At 53.2% G+C, this 18016-nt stretch overlaps 5 protein-coding genes across 5 annotated transcripts; 2 read left to right on the top strand and 3 right to left on the bottom strand.

Moving 5' to 3' along the window:
* Positions 1-8411: 8411 nt before the first annotated feature.
* N0V89_007804 (uncharacterized protein) lies at positions 8412-9209 on the bottom strand (the record flags this gene model as incomplete). The annotated part of the gene is made up of 2 exons (XM_056216565.1): positions 8412-8991; positions 9103-9209. 2 exons carry the CDS (start codon positions 9207-9209, stop codon positions 8412-8414), a joined length of 687 nt encoding a protein of 228 aa, XP_056070812.1.
* A 406-nt stretch (positions 9210-9615) lies between these two features.
* N0V89_007805 (uncharacterized protein) lies at positions 9616-11324 on the top strand (the record flags this gene model as incomplete). Its single annotated transcript, XM_056216566.1, has 2 exons — positions 9616-10159; positions 10933-11324. 2 exons carry the CDS (start codon positions 9616-9618, stop codon positions 11322-11324), a joined length of 936 nt encoding a protein of 311 aa, XP_056070813.1.
* A 1450-nt stretch (positions 11325-12774) lies between these two features.
* N0V89_007806 (uncharacterized protein) lies at positions 12775-13566 on the top strand (the record flags this gene model as incomplete). The annotated part of the gene is made up of 1 exon (XM_056216567.1): positions 12775-13566. The coding sequence occupies one exon, from the start codon at positions 12775-12777 to the stop codon at positions 13564-13566; it is 792 nt and encodes a 263-aa protein (XP_056070814.1).
* A 399-nt stretch (positions 13567-13965) lies between these two features.
* On the bottom strand, positions 13966-15389 carry N0V89_007807 (uncharacterized protein; the record flags this gene model as incomplete). The annotated part of the gene is made up of 2 exons (XM_056216568.1): positions 13966-14539; positions 14590-15389. 2 exons carry the CDS (start codon positions 15387-15389, stop codon positions 13966-13968), a joined length of 1374 nt encoding a protein of 457 aa, XP_056070815.1.
* A 760-nt stretch (positions 15390-16149) lies between these two features.
* N0V89_007808 (uncharacterized protein) lies at positions 16150-17977 on the bottom strand (the record flags this gene model as incomplete). The annotated part of the gene is made up of 2 exons (XM_056216569.1): positions 16150-16830; positions 17336-17977. The coding sequence occupies 2 exons, from the start codon at positions 17975-17977 to the stop codon at positions 16150-16152; spliced, it is 1323 nt and encodes a 440-aa protein (XP_056070816.1).
* Between the last annotated feature and the right edge of the window lie 39 nt (positions 17978-18016).

Below are 18016 nucleotides of genomic sequence, written 5' to 3' on the forward strand. Positions count from 1 at the left end.
TTTGACCGATGACACGTAAGGCTGCAGGTCGAGGCTGCGCATCATAATGTCGAGGCGCAGCGAATTTCGATGGGGAAGGTTGTATAGCCCTATGACAGCAGGCCGGGTACCGCTACACCCACGTTGCATCATTCCAATAACCTTAAAAGAACCGGTGAGGCTGATGGGAACCGAGACATGCGCCTATTGGGTAGACTAGTGTTTCATCCATACTAGTAATTCGGATAAGCATCGAAGGGCGTGTTCAGTAAACCTACGTTCATGTAGAGCTGAGACTCAATTGAGCTTGAACATAGACTGGCATCATCGCCTGGACCAAACAAGGGACAAAGGGCGGCCGCAGCCACAACGTAAATGTATCGTGCTTTATGGTTCGCCAGCTCGTCCGTAAGGGTCGCACGAGCCAGCGTACAAGCGCCGGGCGTTAAGCTCATGAGATTCGCGCGTGGGGTGGGAACGCCCCGCATCAACCCATGTCTGGCGGGATACCGTAGGATTTCTGACAGAAGGATGTCAGAACAATCCTTCAATATTCAGCCCTATTGAACGTTGCTGACTTGAGCTCGCGAAAGCCAAGACTGCGAGCTACAGGGAATCTCGGTCTTTCGGTCATGCTGGGGCTGTGATCCGAAAACATCCACACTATCCGGAATAGCGTCCGTGCGTCGAGGCAACGACAATTATCGAAACGATGTATAGTGCGGAAGTGACTTAGTCGAATGCACGGAAATAGGTCGCAGACTTGAATCCTTTGCGTGAAGCAATACATTGAATGCTGGGCTGACGTTAGTTTAGAGCTTGTGTGACACACGCGCTAAAACACAGCCCCAGTAACGACTGGCGCGTGGGTGTGCGCCACGCGCGTTCCCCCGCGGTAGATCAGTTAGGATGTAGCCGCCAGACGAAGTAAGCGCCGCCTGCGCCGCTTACGCGCTTAACACCCCAGCACGAGAAAGGAGCCGATCGCGATAGCCGTCTTACGCGATGCTTGGCGAGCTTCAGTCGCGCTGCCGCGCGATAGATTGTTCCATAGGCCCTCAGTGCATCTGCTGGAAACCCAATTCCGCGAGCTCGGTGGATTGCGTGCAGCAGGGCACGCCTGAAAACTGGATCCCAAAAAAAAAGATATTACGAGTATCGTCCGGTCACACAGTGCGATACTACGTAGAGTGTGCTCGTCCCTCAGCGTAGGAGCAGTCGGGTACATTTCGGCGAGTTAATCGTCCTCTGGGGCCAAATTCAAACGGTCAACATGGCCCCTTCGCACAGTTGGATGTTCCAAGCATGGAACTTTCGCATGCGCCGTAGATGTTTGCGCCGCTCGTGGCTCTGAGACGACTGTTTGATCTTACAGGCGAAGAGCCACGTGTGATCGGCCTCAGGCAGCCCATACCAAGGATGTGGAGAGGAAGCTCGATCTACACGTGCTAGTGAGAAGTTTAACAGACCTAAGCTTGGTTCTTATGATCCTTCTGGGAACCAGACTCCTTCACGTTCTTACAAGGCGTTGCCAGGCGTCTGTTGAAGCGACCGTTAGAGGGTAGAACAGCTACGTCACTGAGCTGTAGAGGCGTGCGATCCTGGAAAACGTTTCGACAAGAAAGAGCCCCCATGAAATAGATTGGCTTCGTGTCAGGGTGGATCGCCGGCGACTTCACACCTCGCCAACCCCTGCGCCACGGGCGTCGAATAAGAATGCCCACGTTGAAAGAGCACTTGCACAGACGCATGTACTCCGGGGGGGCCATGTGCAAGACGTTGAGCCGTTTCCGTGCAGGTCAGTGCAGGGCTGCAGTAGACGACTGCGAGGCCCGGACTGCATGTCAAGTGGCCAGCGCTGCCCTGCAGCTCAAAGATGCCCTGAGTTGAGTCGGGCACGGAGCAATACTCACACCACTGCTTGACGACACGGGCTCCCAAACAACGAAGCTGACAGTAATACGCAGTGCACATCGGTCGACCAGGTATCGTAGATGCCCGGTATACCAGTGGCCGGTTACAAAATATGGGCTATGATATGCAGGGCTGTCACTGCCCAATAGAGAAGGCGGGCGGGGCTCCAGAGGTGGGCATGCGCCCTGCTGTGTACCCTCCGCGATACAATCGGCTAGAAGGGTCAATTTCGAAGCGCGAAAGTGAAGACCGAAGCGATGGCATGTGGGGCATGTCTCAGTCGAAGAGTGCAGTCGGCATGCCACGGTGGGACACCTTTCTTTCAGGTGCTGAGCTAGCCGCAGACTCAGTGCCGAAGAAAGAGATGAGGGACGGTCCGCCAATGCAACGATGACCGAACAGCCCGCATACCCGTCCAGTCATGTGCTTTCGCCCGGCAGCAGACAGCCAGCAGCCCGTCTTTGACAACTTCGGCTCCATGGACAAGCGGGAGCGCAGGAATGGCGACGACCGGCAACGGCGAAAGCCACCAGTGAAGATGGCACGTTTCACTGGGGGCTAGCAAAAGCAGCAGCTGGGCGCATGTGGATCCACGCGGGCGGGTTAGGCAGCATTGAGCGCTACAAAGAGCATATGCTCGACGCTCGATGCGGACAAGACGCGCTAGGCGTCAAAGGAGATGCGTAGCAGAGAAGGGGTTGGTGCGGGTGGTGAATGTGGGGGGGTTTGTGCATCGCTCGGGGGAGTGAAGGTCCTTGCCTACCGCGGACGGACCGACTTGGCATGGCCCGCAAGCGAGCCACGCCGATGCCACCGGAGCGAGGTGAAGCTTACACGATGTGTTGTGAGGCCGGGTGCCGCAGATCTGTCCTGTTGCGCCCTCAAACACGCGCTGCCATCGATCTGAGTCTCAGCGTCTGCGCCCCGTTCGTTTGAGGGCGGTCGATCTGCAGCACGCACGACATGGGCAGGTGCTTCGCAACAGCCGCCCCGCCGCGCTGCTGCGGAACTGCTAAAAACGAATTGGCAGGCCAGACCAGGCAATATAGCCAGCGCAGCACTGTGGTGCGTCTAATAAGTCGTCGACGGGGCTGGCTGGTGGCGATGGTTGCCGTGCCGTGCAGACGTGCACTGCATAGGCGCCAGCGCCCAGAATGCCCCCCTCCTACTGGCTCTCCTATGCGCTGGAGCACCTTCGCGCATGCAGCAATCTGCTCAGACAGAAGGTGGTCCGCGACCCCTTGTTCGGGGGCGGGTCGCGCACGCTGGGCTGACGGCTGACGTCCCGCACGCGCGCTTGCACGCGAAAGACGTTGCGTATCAACGGTGAGCGCGAGCCTGTACGTGTCTGCGTCAGGCAACATGGACCGCCACCGCCGTTGCGCCAGAGCCGTTCGTTTGCGAATCTTCCAGGGTGCGTCTGCGCCCTTGTCGTAAGCATCAGGCTCACGGGCATGATATAGCTCCGAGTACGAGGGAGAAGATTCAGTCGCATTACTACTATGCTACAGCCGAGAGGCTTTCAGTAGCTATTCCTGTCTACCTGTGACGCCGTGCACATTCACTGCCTGTCAAATCACACAATGCCTCCCTGCCGCTTGTTGTAGCGCGTGCCCCGTAAAAGACTCCAGTCGCAAGGTATCTCAATCAAATATCCGCCCAGACCTGGTCGTGCTTAGAGGCCACGAGGATTGTGGCCGAAGCCTGCGTTTGAGAACCGCGAGAAGCGCCCGTCAAACAAAACCCCCTCGGCGCCATGTTGATTCCTTGAGCCGTAAAATCCATGTGAAGTATCGGCGGGGTGGAAGCCAGCATACACTTCCGGCTGCGGAGACGGCAGGTAAGACTGCGGGAGCGCAGGACTCGATTGCATCGATCGGCTCCGAGCGATCAAGGTGGGCATGTCAACTTCGTTGCGTCTCGGGCATCCGCCTTGGACGTCATGTCTGTGCCTGCTTTAGTTTTAACATGCTTCAGCTTAAGAATGGTCATTATCTCACCTGTTGAGCGTATCCTTGCGCGCAAACCTCTTGCCGCAGAGCTCACATTGATGTGGCTTTTCGTGCAAGTGAACACTGTTGATGTGGCGTTGAAGATCCGTTTTCCGTTCGAATTTGTTGTCGCAATCATCATAGTTACAATGATGCTCCCTGGGACGATTGGGGAGGTGGCGTGCCATGTGAGTCTTCTTGTTGTACGCACGAACAAAGCCGGTGCCGCAAATTTCGCACCTGAATTTGGCCTCCGCGTCAGGTACTTTGGCTCGGCGGTGATGTCGCCGGCGCGCTGGAGCGACTTTGCTCTCACTCTGTGAAGATGTAGGCCGCTTGCTAGGAGACAGTTGGCCAGCCATTTCCATCTTGTATATGGGTCCAGACGTGCTGTCACTCTCGTATGGAGACAATGGGGACCCATATGAACCTTCGTATGGCGAAGGGTTGGTTAGCCGCTCCGGTGCAACTGTGGCAGCAATTTCATTGTCGGTAGCCCATCTGGCCCCTCCTTCCAGCTTGATGGCAGGAAAGCTGTGTTCTGAGCCATCTCCCGAGAAAACAGACATTGCCCGATGTGATGATGTCGAAGATCGATGGGATGAGTGATATTCGGGCCACAACATACTCGATCTGTTGTCCGGACATACAGGATGGTCGTATGCTCCGGAAGTCCACGGATTGACTATGGGCGCCGAAGCCATTGAGGACGTGCCATTCCAAGCTTGAGTGGGTCGAGGAGAGGTAGAGAACATGAGCCGATCCGCAGATGTAGGAAATGACTGAGGATAATGATATAGCCCTAAGCCATCGACAGGGTACCTTGGCGGTTCAGTGTCGCTTTGAGCCGGCGAAGGATACGCAGGCGACTGGAGCATAGGGGCCGAGTTGGGCACCTGCTGGTACGGCGTTGAAGGCCCTGCGTGTTCTCGAGAATTCATAGAGGGAGACAATGAATGCACTGGCACTATGACCGTATTTCAGCGCGTGGGGATGAGAAGTGCGAGTAACAGAAGAAAGGTAGCAGTACGAGCTGCAGAGATAAGTATGAGTGAAGGTGTATGGATGTGGAGTTAATGGGCGTACGAGTACGGGATATATCTAAGGAAAAGACTAGGTGTGACCCTAGCAAGCTGGAAGAGGACTACGTTTTGATACTACTGAGGCGGTGCGTTTACTAGCCACCCAGACAATGGGGACTGAGGCATGAGACCGTGAGGCAGATTCGGAGATTGTACTGAAAAGAGCGGCGTTGCCAGACCAGTGCCAGACCAGGCATGAGCAGGCGCTTGCCGCCCGGCGCATGTTTTCGCTGTGCAGTACGGTGCGCGCATGGGGCCGTGTCTTGTTTAGGGCTCAGGAAGGTACAGTGGGGACATGCATTGACAGGGGTGCATGGTGGGCGTTGACCGACAAGGGCCAATCCTAGCAATTTGGTGGCGTGTGAGTCGTGTGTGAACTCATCCAAGCTCTCGGGAACGCGAGCGGGCCGAGCACAAATCAAACGAAGGTGCACCCGGCGACATTGACGCGATGAGCATCGATCCCTGCGCTTTGAGGTCGACTGCGAACTAAGACCAGTTAGGGCATGGCTTCACGGGCTGCGCAGATCGCGACTGACTATCAGCCCGTAAGACTCCGCTTTGAGTGCTCCCATGTTATGTGAAGAATTCAGCTCTGATTTCGCTGGGATAAGGAGGCCAACGCACATAGTTTGGCGTGATACATTGCATGGTCTGAATGTAATGCATTCGCGGCTCGCTGTCAGATCTCCCCGTTCCGTTCACTAAACGATCATTATGATATATTTTCTGTTTTACCGGGCTTGAATAGGTCAAGCTTGGGGGTGAGAGTCGCTCACTGCCTGGAGAAATGGAAGCGATGGCCATCAAGCGGCCATGCCTGCTTCGCGTTGCTCTTGCAGCTCTGACACGATTGACGTGAGCTCCTCAACCTGCATGCTGAGCTTGGAGACCAATATCCTTAGTTGCGTGTCGGGGTCTGCTGGTCCAGTTCTGGGCCGGGGTTGACAGGTCTCAGGTGTTCTGCCTGGTGAACAGCCGTTTCCGCCCGTAGAAGCCCGAAGACCTGCAGCTAATGATTGAGCTGGCTGTATAGATGACCGAAAGAACCCTTTCCTTCTAGGGGTTTCGGGCCCAGTCATGGACAATGCTCCAGAGTTACGCCTCTGCAAATTGAACAGTTGTTCGTAAGTCCATATTGCTCCTACAAACGGCAGATGCGTTGCCTTGAGGATGACAATGCGAGCGCTCCTTAGCCGTTCCGAGGGCAGTACTAGCCTGAGTGGACGAAGGAGAAGCGGGATGAGGTTCTGGGTGCCCTAGTCAGCCTCATGCTAAGGTCAAAGACAGAATAAGGACTGTCCTCCGACACGTGGAAAGCTTTGGGTTTGAGAATCTGCCTAAGCGGCAGTTTAAGGCTTGCACCAGGAATTCTGGTCTCCTTGATCGTCAAACTCCGCAAAACTGCCTCTCATGTCCAGAGGATGGCCAGTAGCAGGTGGGCCAGAGAACTTCTGCTGCGGCAGAAGGCTATGTTGGCTGGTGGGTGCAGGCGCTTAATCCCGTTTCACAAGACCGGAAGCGGTTTAGGGCGTGATAACTTACTAAGGGTGGAAGGTAGTACGTTAAGCGATTTGACGAAGAAGCTTCCAGTACATAGACGGAATAACTGTCGCATTTGTGATTAGTTTCGCTACGTCACAGTGTGTTGCATGCCGACATACATGAACAAGTACTCGTCACGTGCATGCTCGAGCACCTGCAACAGTTAGCCTTCACATTCCGCTTGTCTGTGCGCAAACTACGCCGAATAAAGAAGATCCCCAGGGAAAGCCTCGGACAGTTGTCAGCACAGTGACAGATGCTCCACAACCGACCACTTGTTTGTAGCGTCATGCATGGGGAGACTGCGCGACAGCTCGTAGTCTAGCACTACAACAATGTTGAAGTCAATGGAACAGTGCTGATCGCTGCGACAAGCTGACTGCGGCTGGGGTGAGGCGGTGCTGCCGTCTGAGTGGCTTCCCACCACGCCGCCATTAGCGCACGTTAGAAGGCGCTTAAGTCAGGCGGTCTTTGTACTTGGCCACCCGGACATGTGGAGATTTTAAGAATTATCCGACATACCTTGCTTAAGCTGTTGGATAGCAGCGAAACCAGTGAAGTGATGAGAAGGATGTTTGTTAGCGCCACAAAGATGAGCTATCAGCCTGATTAGCGAAACACGGACATCTGCGGAACGGCAGACAAACCATGACGGGTGGACCAAAATACGGAGATCTGATGTGACTGTCAGTTGGCGTTGCATCGCTCCTGTAGTGTCCCATACATTTGTTGCGCCACGTCCTAGACGATCAGTCAATAAACTAAGCCATCATTATGTTGACTGCTGCACTCACAAAGCCCAAGTAAGACGACCCAAAAAAGACTTTGATCAATATCCAGCTCTGCGACCTCGTCAGCTCGGGGAAACATTCGTTTGCGTTACTATGACCGACCATTTCGCTGGGCTTGTAAGTTCCCCTTGCGAGCAATACGAACGTAGTGAGGAAGCCTGCAAGTCAATTTGGTAAGCAACAGATCTGACAGCCCCACAAATATGCTCTCACCAAGATAGAGTATGACAACAAGAGACAAAAATTTGACGAAGTCTTTAGTCTGTGTCATTGGAAATTAGCTTATCCAATCAGGCTTCGCTACTGATTGGCACACTGACCATCTCCTTGAGGCACGGGATCTGTCAATAAAGTCAGCCAAGAGATACCGTTACAGTGTGATGGGTACGACGGTGCTGATCAACTTACCAAAGTTCCAAAATATGGATTCAGACTCAGAAGCGCGAAAATACGAGGCACAAGGAACAGAGCTTCTAAGCCTAGAACGTCGTATGCAAGATCGAGGATCCCATCGGAGGCGTCACCCTGTACATTGAGCCCAACGATTCCTGTGCCACAGGTAAGCAACGGCACACATTGTGGCAAGAGTATGACTGACGAAGGGCACAGAATATGATCCCAACCACAACGATGCTCTAGCCGAATGTTAGTGGCGTCTATCATCAAGATGGCTACTTACGAGATCCCACGCTCCCCAAAGTCCGGCCGTGTAGAAGCTCACTTGGCCTGCGTCATTGAACTCTCCGAATTCGTCGTATGCGAATCCTGCGATCCACACATAAAGCAAGGCTTCGGCAGAGGTTACATAGGAGAAGCTTCGGTGCGTGAGGACAACGTAGTAGAGACCGAGGAAGATCGCAAAGTAGAGAGTCTCAAAGATCTTAAGGTACCGCGGCACTCGAAGGCGGCAGACTACATCACGCACGCGGGGTTAGTAACATGATAAAACCGAAGGCCTCTGAAAAGACTGCAATAGCAGACACTCACATGGATCGGCTTTTCGGCGGTTATAAAGCTTTGGCTCCTTCACTGAGTTTACCCCGAGGGAATCCCAAAACACAATGTCCCCCTACGCAGACTGTAAGCAGGCTGTCAGCTTAGGAAGAGAACTAACATACCCTCCAGAGACCGTTGATGATTTTCTGAACAGGCCGTTGCCTAAGGAACTTTTTGCTATTCGATACGGCTGCAATCTCCAGGGCACTAAGATTTTCAAATTGTGCCGTGAACTCGTCCGACTGGCCTGATGAAGTCATAGCGACACCATGTACGCCATCCGTTCCAAAGTAGGACGAGGTGCGCCCATCATCAAGAAGCGCGCTACTTTCAGTGACAGGCGCTGATATGTCTACCTGTTCACGCTCTATATCCGAATCGCGGTCGCTGGACGATGACGCTGGTTGAATCTCATAAAGGAGGAAATCAATTGTATCACGCTCGGTGAGACTGGTCAGGAACTGCCAGGCTACATATTCGCAAGCATATCCTCGAGCTTCGTTGACGCCAGGCTCGTCGCTCGATTCCTCTAGCGCAGCAAAGTGAGCCTTCAAGGCCAAAAGCGCGTGTATGATTGCACGATGATGGCAGTTGTTCGTCAAGTATAGGATGAGGGGCGACAGGGTACGCGCGGAGGCTACGGTTCGGAGCTCTTCGAAGCTATGAGGGAGTGTAATGGCCTCGACGATGTAACTATAGCCTCGCTATCAGCACGCGTCTTGCGAGGAGGGAGGGCAGACAATGTAGCCCCGAGCGGCGTCTTCATTGCAACGGAGCGTCGAGCAGCTGTGTAGGGTTACGCACAAAGAGAGTTTTCTCACAAGCTCTCCCAAATCGTCGCTCTCGTCAATCTCCGGTATCTCCAACTCGGGGTGCTCGGCGGCCCATTGTGGAGTGGCTGGCCAGGACATGGTATTATATAGGACGAATGTCACACGCCACAGCCTCCAGATCAATCTCGCACTTCGTAGACGATTCGTCGCGTATTCGTTGTACAGATAGTTGGCGGTCGCGCCCAGGTTTGTTCGTCAGGAAGCGATGACGCTAGTCGTGTCGCGACTTCCCCACAGTTTCTAGCACAACCGTGCCAACCTTCTCTCGTTCCTCCTTCATGCTTCACCTCCAGAATCATTTGCCAATGCTGATAAGCTATCGTTGCTAACAGCTGAAACTGACCTGTCATCTGCTCATCCTTGAAATCAGCTCACCTCGCTCCGGGAACACTCCTCAAGCGCGTCTTGGTCACCCAGATTCACTCTGCATTGCCATGCCTGCGGATACGCAACTCAAAAGCCGAGTCATTCCTGTGACTCTATGATGGCTCATGCTGCCGACTTCCACGGAAATCAATTGCGATTAAGTGCATTCCTTCGCGTTATGGGAAAGGTGCCTGAACGACCGAAACGTCTTCAACGAACCAGGCAGGCGCTATTGCCACTACCAAAACAAGATGGCTTACCTGGTGCAACTCAATCAATGTATCAAAAGCCAGCAGCAGCGGTAGAACCAGCGCAAGACGAGAACGCGGGCCTACCAGACGATGACATGCCACCTGCAGAGCTTGAGTCACGTGGAAGAACCTCTCAGGAACCAAGCTCGTCGAAAGACGGCAATATTTCTCGAGCAGGATCTAGATCAAGCGCCACTGTTCCCTCAATATTGTACGCACAGACAGGTTCAGTCATGGAACAACGGCACTCGGCTTTCACTGAAGCAGCACCAGTAGTCAAACGGAAGAAGAAGATCGTCTACACTGCTGGAAAGAAGCAGCCGAAGCAACCCATGGGGGTTCTGAACGCTCGGAAAAAGCATCCATTACCCGAGAACGGTCTCGTGTTTGTGCGAGCGTCGACGGTAGATGGTTTGCCATTGCCGGGTGTAAGAACCCGTTCTTGAATGCTTCCAAACAACGCTAGTGAAGACTAACCACATTGCCCTAGGACGCAGGCGTCGTGTCCGCCAGTCCGGTGGCAGAGCTTGACCCCATTCAAGATTCACAATTTGGCCCATTACCAGACCAGCTGAGCGATTGCCGACTAACTTCTCGCGCAAAACCACCAGGCGACCCGAAGCAGGCCAGAGCGACCTTCATGGTCAAGCATGCTTCAAGACAGGCCAGATCTTTGATATCTAGACCGTCTGAATACCGCATCCTGGTTTCCTCGGGTGTTCACGCTTCTACGCGTCGTGATAGAGGCCTTCGATCACCCGGACTAGATTCGTTCGGCGACGGTTTCGAAGGGAATGAGCTGCTCAACATCTCTACGTCGAAAGCAAAAAGGCGATCGCAGCCAAGGAAGAGACATGCGGGTACGTAAGGAAAGCCTCCCTAGAATCATCCTAGGAAAGACCCCACGTTAACGTCACGTACTCTTACCTTTGATTGTGCTTCCGTGCATGCCCACTCTCGTGCGAGCACACGCAGTTTAGTATAATCCATAGGAGCTCGTCTGCAGTACTTGTAAACGCAGTCACATTCTGCACTTAGTACACTTAGCGAGATTTACTGACGCCTGGCCCCTCCCACAGATACATCTAAAGCCGACACGCGCGTGCACGAAATGAGCGGCGGGCTACAGCTGGCAGATGGGTTTCTTCCAGTGTCTCGTCCGATCTCGCCTATGATCCCAAAAGGAAGCGGCACTGGTTTCAACGAGCATATTGCCCAACAGGACCTTGTGCATCCTTCGGTCGAACTTGAATTTCAAGATCTCCGCCAGGATTCTGCAGAATCGCCGCTTCGTGATACCGCTGAGAACACTGTCCGGAATCAACTTGCTAGAATCACAGCTCCGTCCCGCGAGGATGATACGTCTGAATCTTCCGACTTGGACGAAGAGGCCAGTGTGGACATCAGTCGATGGGGCTTAGATGATCCCCCCAAAAGCACTGATCCCGATGACCCGGATCTGCGAGATTCAGGATTCGACCTAGGTGCTGAAGAGATGGGATACTTTGGGGGAGGCCATGTACGGCATGAAGAACGGAGACGAAGATGGATTCTGGTCGCAGTATCCAGGACTTGATTAATGGGCGATGGGCGATGGCATGCTCAGTGTGCGCGCATAGTCTAAGTGGTTTCGTATCACATCAACGCGTGGTCACTAAGTGGGATACTGATGTTGGGAGCATAACGCAAGAACATCATTTACCAGGAAGGGTATGCTGACATGTGCCAATACTCATCGCAGCTATGAGCGACATCTAATCGATATATTTGCTTATTCGGGTCGAATTTGTCATTGCCGTATTATGGTAGTCGGAGCGGTATGCTTGTCGAAACAGCATAGTCAATCATTTCTTCCGTCATAAAACGTATCTCAACCAAGTGGAAGTTCCAGAAAAATGTAAGCCTTCTGTGTGACGCCTGAAAAGGAAAAGAACAGGGTAGTGCTACTGATCCTCCCGCCTAGATTATGAACCGCCCTGCCAACACCGACCTGGTTCCGATCCGACCGAAGACAAGGTGTGCAAGGGGTCGGCGTCCGAGTCGCGTACGACGATTGTACAAAGAACAGAAGGCGCCGGCGTACTTTGAATGAATAATAGTCGGCGTTTTCAAAGGCTGGCGGTGCAAACTTGCTGCTAAGCCCGAGAGCCCGATCGCCTCTAACCTCCTTTGGCGCTAGGCCTGCGCTCGCGCTGTAGTCGGAGCAGACAACCACCGACACCGAATAGCCGATGCCCCTTGATCCTTGCGTGCGACGTCAGATCGCATGGGTTATGCACGAAATGTAGGCCATTTCAGGTCAAGTCTCGAGAATTCGAATGTCTCTGGGAGGTTGTGGCTGATTAGGCGTACAGCCTTGGATGTACATAAAGGGAGGGGGGACGTAGGGCTGGGCAGGGTTACACACTTTTTGATACACGCAGAACGCGCTCTTGACACGGCTGAGTGCTCGAAATATAGCGAAGCAGACGATTTCAGTTTCTGGCCTATCTTCAACAGGGCGGTATGAGTACACACCAGGTGAGTAGCGATGTTCTTATGTCTAAGGCTACAGGACACGACTTGAGCGCAGTCGGCCTATGATTTGCCTATACTTGTATAACACAGTACATAAACGTTCTTTCTGATACTGCGCGCATTTCCTCTGCTCAAATGAGCGCAAATGAAAACACGATGCTAATAAGTCCTAGCCAACATCAGGCCCATACCGGCCGACCACCTGGTCGCTGGGAGGAATAGCTAAAAAGAATGTCGATATCCCTACAACGGCCGTCTTCCTCTTCCTATACATGATCGGCGCAGCGACACACATGACCATCTTCCAATACAACAGGCGGCGAGGCCATAAATTCCTTTTCAATGCCATGATCTTCGGTGAGTCCGCACACGTTCATCCGCTATCATGAGCACTTTCTACCCTGCGCGTCAACAGTGCACTCGTCACTCTATCATCCGCACCCAAATCCCAGATTTAAATCTCACACCCTACCTCCCTCCACGACACTAACCCCCAACCAGGCTTCTGCATGGCCCGCATCGTAACCTGCACCCTCCGCATCGCCTCCGTCTCCCTCCCAACCAACATCCGCCTCGCCATCGCAGCCTCCATCTTCGTCGCAGCAGGCATCCTCCTCATCTTCATCATAAACCTCATCTGGTCCCAACGCATTCTACGCGCCCACCACCCCGTCGGCTGGCACCCCTTCATCCGCTGGGTCTTCATCGGTCTATACGTCGTCATCGTGTTTACCCTCGCAATCCTCATTACCGCCGTGGTGCAGAGCTTCTACACCTTGAGGCCGCGTACGAAGACGATCGATAGGAGTCTGCAGTTGTATGGCTCGACGTTGTTCGCGATAGTATCTTTTCTACCGATTCCGATTGTGGGACTGAGTCTTGCGCTGTCGAGAGCGTCGAAGAGAGAGGTGGAGAAGTTCGGGCAGGGGAGGCATAGGACGAAGATTTATGTTCTTCTTACGGGCGCGACGCTGTGTTGTCTTGGGGCGTCGTACCGCGCGGGTACGTCGTGGATGACGCCTGTGCCGTTGAGTCAACCGGAGCCAACGCGGTTCTATAAGGGTTGGTTTTATTTCATGAATTTTGGGATTGAGATCATGATCGTGTATCTTTATGCGGTTATGCGTGTTGATTTGAGATTTCATGTTCCGAATGGAGCGCATGGGCCGGGGAGTTATAGGAAGGGGGCGCAAGGGGGAGAAGAGGTTGTGAGGAGGACGTCGGATGTGGAGAGTATGGGGGATATGGAGAGGACGGAGACTGAGGAAGAGACGAAGAGGAAAGAGGGGCAAGAGGTTTAGGGGCTTGTGATTGGAAGCATTGTTTGTGAGGCGTTCATTGACTTAGCGATGGCGTTGTGGTGGAGTCATGTTTTCGAAGCATAGTATCAGCATTTAATTTTAGACAAACGCGCAGAGCCTGCATTAGAATAAGAATTGGCATACAACGAAAAGACTATCGAAAGATACAACCAACACTCGCCGCCTTTGTGCACTGAACTTCAGCTCGCCTGTCAAAAGTTCGCAACAGATCAGCCCAGACCGAATTTAAGGCGGCGCAGCGACCGGGACAGCATCGAATCAACAGAGAGACCGAGTCATGTCTTCCAAATCACTCGACTCCCAACTCATACAAATTGACTGCTGATACTTGATTGATTATTTACATTCATTCATCTATTCATTATCTTGGTATCATATCTATCTCCAAAACGCAAAGCGGTTACCGATCTCCTTGAGCATCAGCCCAGCCGTCACTCTACTCCTCGCCGCCGCATCCTGGTTCTCCTCCGCCCTCCTCAGCATATACAATAAGCAATCCTCAAGACTCCCCCAAACACTGTACTTGTAAACGCTAACATCGTTCGCCTTTGTCTCCGCAGAAATAGCCTTGATGTCATTCGCAAGCTTCATCGAGATTTCGTCAGCCATACCCATTAGCTGCGCGAAGACAAGCTTCTGCACCGGCTGCTTTCCAGCGGGCCGTGATCGGAATAGGGACATTGCTGTGTCGACGCTCTGGGTGTTGTGTGTGGCGAGCATGACTTCGGCGGTCCAGGGCTTTTCGGTTGTGGTGTGCGTGCCGCGGAGGAGCATGTCGACGGCCTCGTCGTAGGCGGCGTCGGTGTCGGGCTTGGTGTCTTGGATTATACCGGCACGGTCGGGCTCGACGTAGATGTATGCGCCGCGGACAAGCTTGATGCCCATAGTGTAGCCTTTAGAGCTGGCGATCTGGAGGTGTGACTTAAGGTTTTCGAGAGAGGCCTTGAGGTACCTAGAACTGAGTTAGTGGACGTATAAGCCAAGATAATGGCGTTTAATTACATTTGGTAGGTGTTGAACACGAGAGCGCTGCCCTCGGTGTTGTACTTGGCCATTGCTTCTAAAGTGAGGTAATCAATCGCAGGCTGGTGCAATGATGACTCCGCGTCAACCATGACCTTGACACCTCGCTGCTTTGCGAACTCGCAGACCTCAAACATGCCCTCCTTGAGCGCCTTCAAGCCGTCGACCATGGTGGAATCCGTGTACTTGAAATTCTGCATCGCCTGCACGGCTTTGGCACCGGCTCCCGTGAACTTCACAGCGATATAATCGCTAGAGCTAACCTGGGAAATCGTCTCGATGTTGGAAGCCACCCAGCTCTTCAACGCCAGGTCTTCCTTCCCAGCTGCTGCATTTGTCTCAGACCCGTCAAGCTTCGCCTCGCGTGCGAAAGAGAGCACCACGCCATTGATGCCTCTAGATCTAAGAGTGGCGATGTTCGCGGCAATCTCGGACTTGGACTCCCCGACGCAGAACGCCTTGTAGAATGTTCGTCGTATTGGCCATGATAGAATTCTTGACGAGACAATGGAGCTGCTGTGTCTTCGGACGAAGCCGATGATTGCTGATAAGAGAGGTGCTGGTAGGGCGGCAACGGAAAGGACGGATAGTGTGCGGACGAGGTCGGAAAGTGGTAATTCCTTGAACACGCGGTTCTGTGGTTGTGTCTGTATTCTAGGTTGTACGGCAGCCTCTTTCCGGCGAAATGGTGTACTTGTAGGTGTGGTGGTGATGGGAGCACAGGCTTGAATCCTTGCTACGCGCAGTGGCTGCGCCCGAGTGACAATTCGTGAACGCATTCTGTGAGGAGACTTGGAATGGCGGACGAAAGTGACCCTTTGGCCTCCTCAAATATGTACTCGTGACCTGTTGCGTAGACCATCTTGCGATTCGCGCCCAAAATGAGAGCCGACGGAAGCCGCAGGTGGAGAATGAGGTAGTTGCACGCTAACCACGTTTAGACAAGTCGAGACCATATATCTCCGGTTTCGCCTTTGAACTACACGGTGATAACAATATTTCCCCATAATCCAGCCCCAGTACTCTCCTGATATGTGGAGAGGTCTGAGATTTGAGCCGACAACGGGCAGTGAAATTTTGCTTCCTTCATCGGGACGTCCGCCGAGACTCGTGACCAGTCGGCGGAGCCAATGCCGAGCAATCGCGCACTACCAAACTAGGAAGTCGAGACAACGTTCCGAGATTCTTTGTACGCTTGCCGCCCGCTCAACATCGGCCTGGAGCAGGTTCGCGTTGATTCCTTTGGGAACCTAGATTTCGCTGCCCACAATCGTCTGTTCCACCGTATGTTCGGAACGTGTCTTATCACTTTCGAATTTGGGGTTCACTGCTTTATTTGCTTGGCACTTCGTCGATGGAGCTCATGAGTAATGTCTGACCTTGAAGTTATTAGGTAATTAAGACAACGTACGAACACGATACCACGCATGCACCCCATAGTCGCACCAGTCTATCACATCAACCTGTAGCAATGTTCCGCCACTCGTCAATGCTCGCTAGTATCCACCCTTCTGTGATCGATGTCTAATACCCGATCTTTCAGCGAATGTTCGGCCTTCCATGCTGACGCAACTTAATTCCTTCCCACACCCTCCTCAGCCACCTCCTTGCCCTTTCTTTACCCTTCGTCAAAGCTACATGCTGCCTTGATGCCGTCGCTTCTTCAGTCCGCGCCCTCGCTTCCTCTACCTCCTGCTCAGCTATCTTTCGCGTCTTGCTACCAACAGGTATATCATTAATCGTGGAACTATTACCCCATTCAATGGGACCGAAAACGGGCAGTGCTGGAGTAATTGCATTAGGATCTTCCGGTGTTCCTTTGTACACGTTCTTGGGAGAGGGTGGAAGTGTGATCATGGGTTTAACTGGTGTTTTTGAGGGAAGGGTACGGATCCAGTGTGCAAACTCAGCGGTCATGGGCCGCTGAGTCTGCGATGGCTTTATAGCTTTGTCTGTAGACTTTGATGCACTGGCATCCTCAGCGACCTTATTACCGTCTGGAGTGGCTGGTGTCGAACACGCGTTAACCTCCGTGGCACCTGCTGTGTTGTCATGGGCTTCCATGCGCGAAGGTATTGCGTGCAACGTGGCGTCGACGCCTTCGTTTGCATCCGGACTGAGCTCCTTGACTTTGACTTGTTCTGGGGCTTTACCCTCTTTCCCCTCCTCTGAAGTGGCGGTAGAGGCTGAGTACCATAGGTCGTCCGCATCGCCCACGAGCTCATGCGACCGAGTGCGTCTTAATGTGCTGCGACGAACATCGTTGGTCGCGTGAGATACAGGTCTGCCTCTAAAGGAATTCACAGGATGCGGCCTCGAGGAGCCCGGGACCGTGTGATATGGATTTGCTATGGAGTTTCTCTTGTTCGTCGACGCGCCTGGTCGGCCGAACCTCGTAGCTGGTCGTCGTTCCCTTGCGGGTAAGCTGCTGTGCTTCCTGCTTTGGATGCTGTGTCGACGTTGGATTGAAGGGATGATATCCATCTCCAGAGGGAAGGCAGAGGTCTTATTGATAAACACTAACTGACCACTGAATCGAGGTAATTTCGGTATCGGTGGCGGCTGGACTTTTGTGTGGTCACTGAGGCGAGATCTGTTTGTGGTCGGTAACTGCGAAAAGCGCTTCAAATCATTTTACGTACTGTGTCCTGCCGCGTAGACTGTTACTCATCCACTCAGCTGGCAAGGTCGCTCTGCTCCGGGCACGTTGTCGAAACTGCAGAACCTCATTCTCCACCGGAATTGCATCACGAGGTTTTTTTGTGCAAGTCCCCTCCGGCGAGGCGTTAGTCAATGTTTCATCTCCGTCACTACCGTACTGCTTTCTATGCTGCGCCTTATACTCCATTACGAAATATCGCTCCATCTCGCGCATGACACACTTGCTAATGTTTGATCGGACGGTCGCGTTGACCTCAAACTGATTCGCGAACCCATCTTCGACGACTGTCATGTAAAGAGGACATATGTCTTTCAGCCTGTTTTCCGCGTAGCGCTTCCGCAACGCCCAGCCGTTACCGACAAAGCTGTTGATCGTGGCTCGGATTTCTTTGCCTGACTCAACAGCGATACCCCAACCCGTCTTGGTGAGCATATCCAATAAGTAGGCCTTCACTGCGATATTAGTCGCATCATCTCCGGGAAACACGATGATAGGCGCAGAGTTGCCTTCCGGAGGGTGCTCCTGAACATCGCCATCGGTGTATAAGAATTTGCTGTTTCCAGTGGCATTTCTTGGCTGATTGGAAGTGTTGAGACCAGGGTCTAGAGAGGGTTGTTCTGGAGGAGTAGATTGCGTGGCGATCGGAAGCGGAATCGAGCTGCGCCCAAGGCTTCTGGACGCGGAGAATGTTCTTTCAGACGACATGATTGTGATGGGAGAAGACGGCGTTGGTACTCCGCACGT

This window comes from Didymosphaeria variabile (genome assembly GCF_027946475.1).
Source record: "Didymosphaeria variabile strain IMI 356815 chromosome Unknown scaffold_5, whole genome shotgun sequence".
Lineage (NCBI taxonomy): Eukaryota > Fungi > Ascomycota > Dothideomycetes > Pleosporales > Didymosphaeriaceae > Didymosphaeria > Didymosphaeria variabile.